At 41.3% G+C, this 9,610-nt stretch overlaps 1 protein-coding gene across 1 annotated transcript; it reads right to left on the bottom strand.

Moving 5' to 3' along the window:
• Nucleotides 1-372: 372 nt before the first annotated feature.
• Nucleotides 373-9,610, bottom strand: vps26a (VPS26, retromer complex component A). Its single transcript, XM_069173927.1, has 9 exons — nucleotides 9,529-9,610; nucleotides 7,847-7,996; nucleotides 6,664-6,739; nucleotides 6,004-6,160; nucleotides 5,345-5,509; nucleotides 5,114-5,220; nucleotides 4,769-4,870; nucleotides 4,504-4,613; nucleotides 373-3,202 (listed from the first exon to the last, which is right to left on the bottom strand). Exons 1-9 carry the CDS (start codon nucleotides 9,529-9,531, stop codon nucleotides 3,086-3,088), a joined length of 987 nt encoding a protein of 328 aa, XP_069030028.1. The 5' UTR covers nucleotides 9,532-9,610; the 3' UTR covers nucleotides 373-3,085.

Genomic DNA, 9,610 nt, shown 5'->3' on the forward strand with positions numbered 1-9,610 from the left:
AGCGTCTTTGTACACTTCCAGTGATAAGTAACGACAAAAACGATCTTTGAAGGTTGCTTGTCCTGAGTTAGTTAGTTAGCAATTTGTTTCCAAATATTTACATGAGGAAGACTGTAAATTAGGCCAGTTAATGAATTGAAAAATGATGAAGAAATACTTAACTTGTAGTCACAAATTCATCACAACCACACCCCCTGGAGTAGTTTTTGAAAGTTTTATCTTTTTACACGAAGGTCTAAGTGCTGTTTTAAACCCTCCTTCACTTCCCTTCTTTTAGAGCAATATGTTTCATCATTTTGGAGAATTCAATTGATGAAATCCAAAAAAATTAAAAAAAAAAAAAGAAAGAGAGAGACTGTTGTTCAAAAGAAGTTCAGTATAAATCTGCTTTATTTATGATTCATTTCAGTTATATATTTGGGTTTGGTGTTTATATACACATTTCATACACGCACGCACACACACACACACACACACACACACACACACACACATACACACACACACACACACACACACACAAACATACACAATGGCATGAATAGACACTGTGTAAAGATAGACATGCAGTAGATAAGACAGAGGCAGAGAGTTTGGGATTTTAACTGTTTCTTCATGACCTTTGACAGCATTTAAAAAGAAAAAAAAAACACACCCTACCTGTCCTGTGTTCAGACAGACAACATGTCTGACAGGTGGACAGAAAGAAAACATCGCTTGCAAAATAAATTGTGCTGTTCCCCAACAAAAGAAAACTAGTTTGTAAGGTAAACATTATCGTGAAGGAACAAAGAAAACCTGAACCGTAGATCTGTGTTCACAAATTTATGACCCAAAACATACAACATGATGGCCTGCATATGAAAGACAAAAAGCAACTAAAATTGTACATAGTAAATCTAATTAAAATATGTAGTGATATATAAATGACAGTATAATTTCCATTGCAGACTCGTGAGATCTCTGAGGTTTAGTTGTCCTTGAGTGATGTTTAGTTTCGGCGTTCATGCCCCTTTAATACAAAGTTTAGCATCGGAGGGGAAAGTGCAAAACTGGCCATACATCAGAGCTGAGGGGTGAAATCACCCCCCACGGGATTGATAACAGTGTCTTTAAAGCAGGACCTAAACTGCCGGTCTGAGCATCACAGTGGAACATAGTTGGATCTTACAGTATATTGATACTGCATCCCTTCCAGTGCTTTCAACAGCAGACGAGCCATTTATTACATCTGCCAAACCAGCAGACTCACAAAACGCTGCAGCAAGTGAACATGAAACAGACAATAACAGTGAATATACAGTTTGCTGATTATGGTAAGACGTGACTTCATGTTTCTACTGAATTCATTGAGATGTAAACAGAAACCGAGACTCGTAACAGAACCATTATTTTTCAGGTAAAAGAAACCGCAAAACCTTCTCAACTTTCGGTGTTTTTTTAAGCTTTAAATTGTAGAAACTGAAGAAAATCTATTTATCACAATAATGATTAACTGATGACTCATTTCATATGTCCAAGTTTTAAGTTTCTTACTCTACTCCAATAAAAGGAGGTCACTGGGATTTCATTTCAAATTCAACTCCCTCATCTCGCGCACAAACTACAAACTTTTTTGGAATATGGGTGAACCGACCTTTAAAATAGCAAAAATAGACGAGTCATAAATAAACGGCATTGTAACAGATCAAACACCATGCCTTGTGTCAGAGCAGCTGTAGGCTTCACAGCCTTTACATACACAGGGAGGAACTACTGTTGTAACTTGACAGACGTCTTCAGTGAAATCAGAACCAAATCTTCATCTTAACAAGGGACTGAAATGTTGTGCTGAACTTGAGTACGCATGTCTGATGCTAATTGGCAACTTTTCTCAAGTCATTTTTTAGTAGAACGCCTAAAACAATGCGAGAGCTTGTTTCTCTCTGCTGTAGAAGTGTAAACCGAATATGTTGGGGTTTCAGAGGGCTGCTCTGACACCTCGGGCACTGGGAATTTGTGATGGACTCGTTTCACTTTTTTAACATGATCCAAAAAAAAAAAAAAAACACATTCGTTTGCCGCTTTAGATGAGGACTTCAGTTAAATGATCTTGAGAAATAAATGATGCTGAAATGATAATATCCACGTTGAATTAAAACATTTTCTTGACTGAAGCAGGTTGTGAACTGGAACTAGAAACGTCAGAGTGGCGCATGTTTTCATCTGACTCTTAAATATAAGATTACATTTACCTTAACGTGGACATTTGTTGCACTAAATTCTTAATTTCTAATTTGTTTGAAAGTCTGAACAGTTGTGACTTAGTTACAGTGACAAAAACTGGGTAACTGGGAAACCCTTGATTTCCTTTCCAGATGGATGAATTCGAGCTTAAACTCAGGCAGTGAATAAATACGTGCGTGTTGAGTCTGACATCCTTCGTTCAGGCTGATCCTCCACATCTCGACAGCCGCCCATCCAGACTCTGAAAAGCATCACTTTGCAGGATATGTGGGAGGGAGAATGCTGGAGAAAGTCCAAGTTACGTGCTGTTCAATATGCAAACAAAAGAAACTCCTGTTGCAACAGAAAGAGATGCGTGGTGCGGAGGTCTGCAGGGATCTCTTCCTTTCCGCCTTTATTACGCATTCTGCAAACCGAGACGGTGTGGCTTCACCTGCGTGTGCTCGAGTGTGTTTTCAGTCTGAGATGCCAGGATCAAATCGGCTGCCTCACTGTTCATTACTTGGGTTGGCTTGTGGTGACATTTAGCATTCAGCAGACTTTGATTGTATGCTCGTGTGCAACTGTAGGCGAGTGTGTTTCAGTCCTGGGGGGCAGTGTGTGTGTGTGTGTGTGTGGGGGGAGGGTTGGGGGGGGTGTAGTGGAGTGATGGTGGGCAGCTCACACCCGAAGCTGTGAACTGGTGAGGGGGGGGGGGGGGGGGGGGTGTCTGAAGGTATGTTGTGTGTGTGTGTGTGTGTTCATGTATACAGACATTTCTCAGTCCAGGGAGACCGTGGAGCAGCCCTCACACCTCTGGCTGTTCAGCAGTGAAGAGCTGTGGTGTGTCTGTGTGTGTTTTCAGTACATGGCTCAGCCCTCACATCTGCGGCTGCTCTTCAGTAACTGGCTGGGTTCGGGACTCCGGCGACTCGTAGCGCTGGTGGAAGTTTCTTTTCCTCAGCTTCTCTGGAGCTTTTCTCCACAAAACAATCTCCTAAACACAGAAGCAGAGGAGTGAATAGACCAAAATAGTGGTGGACAAACAACGTGACAAACGAGAACTTTAAAAAAAAACACAAAAAAAACAATTGTGTATGTATACGTGTATTTGAATAGTTTTAAAGAAACCTCTCCTGAAGGACACACAGATCAGTCAGACAAGAATCCCCTGAATGTAAGCTGAGAGTGAGGGTGGAGCCGCACGCTGTACACACACATGCACACCAACCAAGAAGTTCATTAACCGCCTCAGAAATGAAAGACAACAACCTCTGATATGCTATTGATGACAGGCAGTTGATCCGTAACTTAGTTATTTTAATACGTGTAAATTATAAAAATATGAAATAACTTAGGCTAAGACACTCCATCGTCACGTTTCCTTTAAAACAACAATAATTTGGTTTTCTTTACCTACAAAATTCATAAAAGAAAAGGTCGCCCTCATTTCATTAGTTAATGCTTTGTATAGAACATAGTTTACAAATATATATGTAGCTTTTATTTTGAAGGATTTATACTTCCAATAATTCTATTCATTGTTCTGATGTTTGAGTAATTCTTTCTACCGCTGCATGCGTGTTTCCACGATTTAAAAATGGTTGACTACGTAGCGCCACTAGTAGTCAAAACTCCACAGCACACCTTGGATGCATATTTGCTTACTATTGGAAATGAAATCAACATTGTGACCAGCTTGTTTTAGACGGACACAAACTGGATCTGAGAGAACAGATGATAATGTTGCTGCTGCACGTGACAAACCTTCTTGTGGCAAAGCATCAAGGCACACAAATATTATTGTTACAGATATTAAAAAGATACACCATCACCAGGGAGACAAGAAGCAATGCATCCAAATCTAATTTTACAAACACACGTTCTGTTGGATTAGGAAATATAGATGGTCTCAAAGAGTTACCTATTAAAGTGATCTAATGTGGGCAGAGTGCCTTCTCTCGCTGTAATCAACCGTTTTAATGAAACATTTGCAGCATAAATCCATCAGTGCAGTGTCATGCTAGAAAAATAAGTTCGAATGGCATCAATCTTAAGACAAACATCGACACAATATGTATCTTAAAAAATGCCAAATAAACATGAACAATATTTTAATTTACATTAAGGCAGCATCGGATAGGAGGATAAGTAAACAACACAAAACATATGTCCAAATATCTTTGAGTGCTTTAAAATGTTCCATATTTATAACTTGGCTGAGACTCACTGTGGAGAGAGTTACAGATACACGCTCGCTGATGTCAAATACGTTTCTTGAGTGCACAAGTGAGTCACCTGTTGTTTAAAGTATCTCCTGTCCTCCTCATCCACCAGCACCAGGTTCAGGAAGTAGCGCACAGAGAACTTTTTGTTGACATCTCTCATGGTGGGTGTCAAGTCGTATCCTGTAAGGAAACACAAGAGACGATAAGTTGTCACCCACATTTAAAGTGAAAATATCTTTAAACACGAGGGAAGCTGACGGGGCAAGTGATACCCTGATGACAGGACTGGTGTGGCTCAACACTCATTACCTGCCAGAGAAGAGAAGAGCTCCTACCTGCTAGGAAGAGTCTGATGGGAATTGATTCTCCTTTAACTGGAGCTCCATCCATGATCTCATACTTCGCAACCGTCTCTGTCTCTGTGGTGGTGCTGGGACCTGAAAAGGAGGAGGACAATTGTATTAATAGGACCAAGTGGAGCAAAGCTGACACAGGTTTGTTTGCTCTTATTGGTTTACAGAAGAGTAAACAAACGACAGTGAGAAAAGAAAAAGAAAACAAAAGTGAGGAACTACAATGTCGGAAAAAGTCCAAATGCACTTTCCATCCATGGATTTGATGTAGTACATAGATTCATATAAAAATAAAATGACCTCGATTGCAGGTTATTTTACTCTTACCTATCCCTGTTATCTCCTTCTTGATGAGCTGTAGCTCCATGTGTTGGATCTTGATCCTGACCAGCAGGAAGTAAATCTTTCCAACAATCACATCCTTGAGGTGGTATCTAACAAAGTGACACATCAAAAGGAAAGCTCTTCTAACTGACTTAGGGACAGGTCTCATTTGGATTTGGGTTTTTCTACTACAGCAAACTCGACTTGATCAGAGAAAAGCAACGTTGATCTTACTTGGATTTATTGTATTCAAACTCGATGTGCAGGCAGTCTTCTATGCCGACCTCCATCTTGATGGAGTTGTTGACGTCTGGGTAGGTGGCTAACTGGTGGACAATTAACTCGTATTCCTTCACTAAGTCAGACAGACGACGAACTATTGTCACCCGGAGGAAATATCTGCAAGAGAAACACACGAACAACCAGACTGAAACTGTGCAGAACATGTCGTCACCCAAAAGGTGATGTTCCTCCATTTATACAGAAACACTTTGATAGGACAACAACAAAAAAATTACATCAGGTACAATTAAAAAAAACAAAAACAAAAACCATATCTGTTAATCTGTAGCCAGTGAAAAGTTTGGCATTTTTACTTAACAAGTAACAAAAATGGTCAAATATTTTACAGAAATTATTGATGAAATTATTGATAATTTCATTCCCTCGGAGGAAATGTCTGTTACAGTCCCGCTCTCGTGGAGTAATGACTCAAGATGAGCGAGAGAAAAGTTCCCCTGCAGGCTGTTTGCTGCAATAAAACTGAATCTGGCAACTAGATGCTGAAGTTACTTGCCCATCCCAAACATCAAGTGGGCCATGGGTGCACATATGACAAAACAATATGATGGAACCTGCAGTTCGCTTCACGTCACCACCTGTAATAAGTGTACCTTAGCCTGACGTTGGCTCCAGTATAGGACTCGTAGGGCTTCTCCACCTGCATGAACTCAAAGTCGTAGCTTCTGTTCTGCGTGAGTTCTCCGGGTAAAGCCAACTCTTTGACCAAGTCCACAAACTCGTGGGTGTTGCTTTTATCAGAGAACAGCTCTGAAACACAGCAGAGAGGATTAGAGCGGTTGGTGGTCAAGTTGATGGATAATTCAAGACAGTTTAAACACCCTACTAAAAAGAAATCTGCATTAGTTGTATTTCAGCACGCTACGCTAATTACCCTCCTCCTCCTGCACAAGTAGAAAATGGGGGGTTGGCTCCACAATCACAGACTGCGCATGATGACCACATGCCCTGTTAAACCTTTTAACCACGTGAGAAAGCCAACAGCATACTGTTGACAAATAGTTTTCCGGAGACAAAGCCCAGTCTACTCGATTAACTTTTCAAATATTTCAGGGAGCCAGCTGCATCAGATTAGAGGCAACGTACAGTAAACATCCATCAACACAATCCAGCTAACATCAGAGCCACAAAAGAGATACAGGAGTCTGTCATAATAACAAGTAAATATCCGCACACTTCATACCGCTTGCAAAACAGCAGGAAAACAGAGTGACAACAGAGAGTAATAAATGCAGCACTTCTTTTATGCTCACCTATCTGTCCAACAAACTCGATGCGGATGCCCAGATGCTCCAGCCGCTTTCCTCCCTGCTTCACATTTAGATTCACCTGGGGAGGAAACATTTGTTGAGACCATTTGTATCTTATGAACCAAAAAGCATGCCGTCACTATGCCAGCCTGACATTATTCCCAGTTTATGAATGTATTCGACTTTGACACACTACAGCAGGGATGCTGTTCGTTCAAAGAACATAGAAAAATGTCACTGACGAGGCTATCTTTTCTTACTAATGTGCACACTCACATTGAGCTACCCCACAAAGGGGATTTTCAATTTTTTTTTGCATGAATTGCAAGGATTTCTTTTCCTCATCTGAAAATTTATTACGAGCCAATATCACGACACCTGTTCGATAATCACAGTTCAGTATGAAACAATCCAAACACTGACAATAACACTTTTTCTCATGGGTAAATATCCATATCTGCTGCTGCCACACTGATTTTAAGATCAGTGTTAACACCACCTTAATTAGATTCTGCCAATCAGCTAAATATCAGAAGTGAAATAACACAAGACAGACGCCAAGATTATATAAAGTAACAGTGTGCAGGATTTAGTGTCATGTAATGGTGAGGTTGCAGATTGCAAACAACTGAACACCCGTCGCCTCAGCCTCCCTTTCCAAGCATGTCGAAGGAATCTACGGCAGCCCCGAAAGTCACGAAAAAAGCAACAGACTCTCTCTTGGGCCGTCGTTTGGTTTGTCCCCTCTGAGCTGCTTTAGAAACACGGCAGGCTATGAGGAAGACGACCAGCTCCCTACATAAAGAGCTCATTGTAAAGTAATTAAAACGTAATGATTCTTAAAATCAAGTCATAAAACACAAATGAAAACATAATTATGAATATCATATTTCATTTCTGCCAATAGAGCCCTCTGAATCCTACAAACCGGATCTTTAATGAAGCTGTTGTATCAGATCATACGTGTATGGATCCTAAACGCAAAGATTCAGCTCCTCCCAAAACCAGAGCAAGTCTTGCTCAAATTCATCTTGATTTCCCACTGGACTCAGTAAAAGAGAGGATCCTAAAATAGACTGAAGTATGGAAGAGAAGTCTGTTGTCAAGTGCCATGTGTGTAGGACCCACTTACTGTACCTTGTGGAGCTCTGTACCCTGATTTATAAATAATATAAACTCCCTTTACCTTGCCAGACACAGACTCTCCATCGTAGAACAGGTAGTGTTTCTCAACTTTCCCATCTTCTGTCTTCAACTCTGCTGTCTTTCTGTTCTCTGCATCATTCAGCAGCACATCTATCTCACATACCGGCCCAAACAATCCTCCCAGGAAACTCTGCAAACACAAAGTGAAATAAAAACAAACAAACATGAAACTCAGAAATATTGAAAACGGTGTGCTACTGAAACCTTGACAGGATCAGGAGCATGTGATGAGCAAAAATAACAATCTAAATGCTACACTGCATTCACTTCGAGCAAATGGAGCCGTACTGTTGATTGGATTAAGATGTTTAGTGGCTACTCAAATATTAAAAAGCAGAAAGTTCATATTTTAGCCACAGACTGATAGGTCAAGGACATATTTAATAATTCAACCGTTTTAATGTTTACCCTTTTGGTGAAAGGTCTGGGACAAATGACAAGAAAATGAAAACGATAACAACAACAATCACAAAAGGTTACATACCAAGCAAACACAGAGATATGACACGGTGTGTGACGCTCGTGATCAAAGAGGTGAAACCATGATGCCAGTCTTCAAAATCACTGAAAAGATAGTCCAAACAACTGTGCAATGACTGGAGCTGTCTTATAGCTTCCAGCCACATTAATCTGCTCTGAAGTCAACAGAAGTTGTTTGCACACAACTCCACAGAGTCTTTGACAGACAAGGGGATGTGGCAACACACTGACAAAACACCACCACAGCTGCCAAGTCTCTCACTGTGTGTGCATGGACTGGACTGACGGGTGCTGCTCCTCCATACGATCACGGTGTGAGGCCACAACCCATGGAAATCCACACTGTCCCACGTCCTGACCACTGCTGAGGCGGTACGGCAACACGTGTTACAGCCACGACAAAAACCTGTCACTCATCACCGGATGCACAGTTGCATTAACTTTCCTCTTGGCTGGCGCAGAGTCGCCAAACGCGCTTCAACACGCAGGGGCAGCAAATCTGGAGGAATCAGCCCAGTCATCAAGATGTCAGGAGAGACTGGCTGGAGAGGACACGGCTTTAATAAAGGGGGACTCTCGGTCGAAACCCCCCAAAGTCAACTCTGACAGCTGCACAGAAGAAATCAATGTGGCAAACACAAAAACTCCACATCAGGCATTGATTGGGTAAACACGGGCAACTTAAGCAGTGTTGTCCTTTAAAAAAAAATAATTAAATAAAAAAAAAACAAGGAAACCGCGCTTCCCCAAATACCCTGTCCATTAAACCTAAAAATAAAAAGGTCATTTAAAGATCTGTTGCTGTAATTCAACATGCATGTGACGGTCCAACTTACTCTTCGCTAACCAGCAACGTTAGCCGCCGCTGACATTTATCTGAGCTACCGACCAGCTCCAGTCCCCGAAAACACAAAGAAGATGCGACCACTCGAGTTATTAATCAACACAAACAGCTGCTGTCGATGTTAATAAAAGCTGCTTGTGTTAGAAAACATCAGTGAGAAGGACGGCCTCTCACCGACGCTACCTCGACCGTTCAGCTAGCTTTCCTGTCAGCTTTGAATCAGAAACATCGGCTGCCAGCCGAAACGAGGAGCGCGTGTTCATGTTGGGATTGTATGAATGAAAACAATGGTTTATTTCAGTGTAGTCCGAGGAGCTGATGGTTGTTTTTACACTCACCATCTCGGCCGTCTTGACAGTTGAAGCTAACAGCTAGCCTCGCTCCGTGCAGCTGCGGTAGCCAGTCTGTATGAAGTGTCGG

Source organism: Embiotoca jacksoni, unplaced genomic scaffold, assembly GCF_022577435.1.
Source record: "Embiotoca jacksoni isolate LCO1_2020_lvr unplaced genomic scaffold, fEmbJac1.0.p SCAF_6, whole genome shotgun sequence".
In the NCBI taxonomy this organism is placed as follows: Eukaryota; Metazoa; Chordata; class Actinopteri; family Embiotocidae; genus Embiotoca; species Embiotoca jacksoni.

What these genes read in the sequence shown, in the direction of transcription:
- vps26a (XM_069173927.1), bottom strand. An exon ending in CGAGTTTGTTGGACAGATAG is followed by an intron (nt 6,161 to 6,663) that starts GTGAGCATAAAA and finishes GCTGTGTTTCAG; the next exon opens with AGCTGTTCTCTGATAAAAGC. An exon ending in GGAGATACTTTAAACAACAG is followed by an intron (nt 3,203 to 4,503) that starts GTGACTCACTTG and finishes TTCTGTGTTTAG; the next exon opens with GAGATTGTTTTGTGGAGAAA.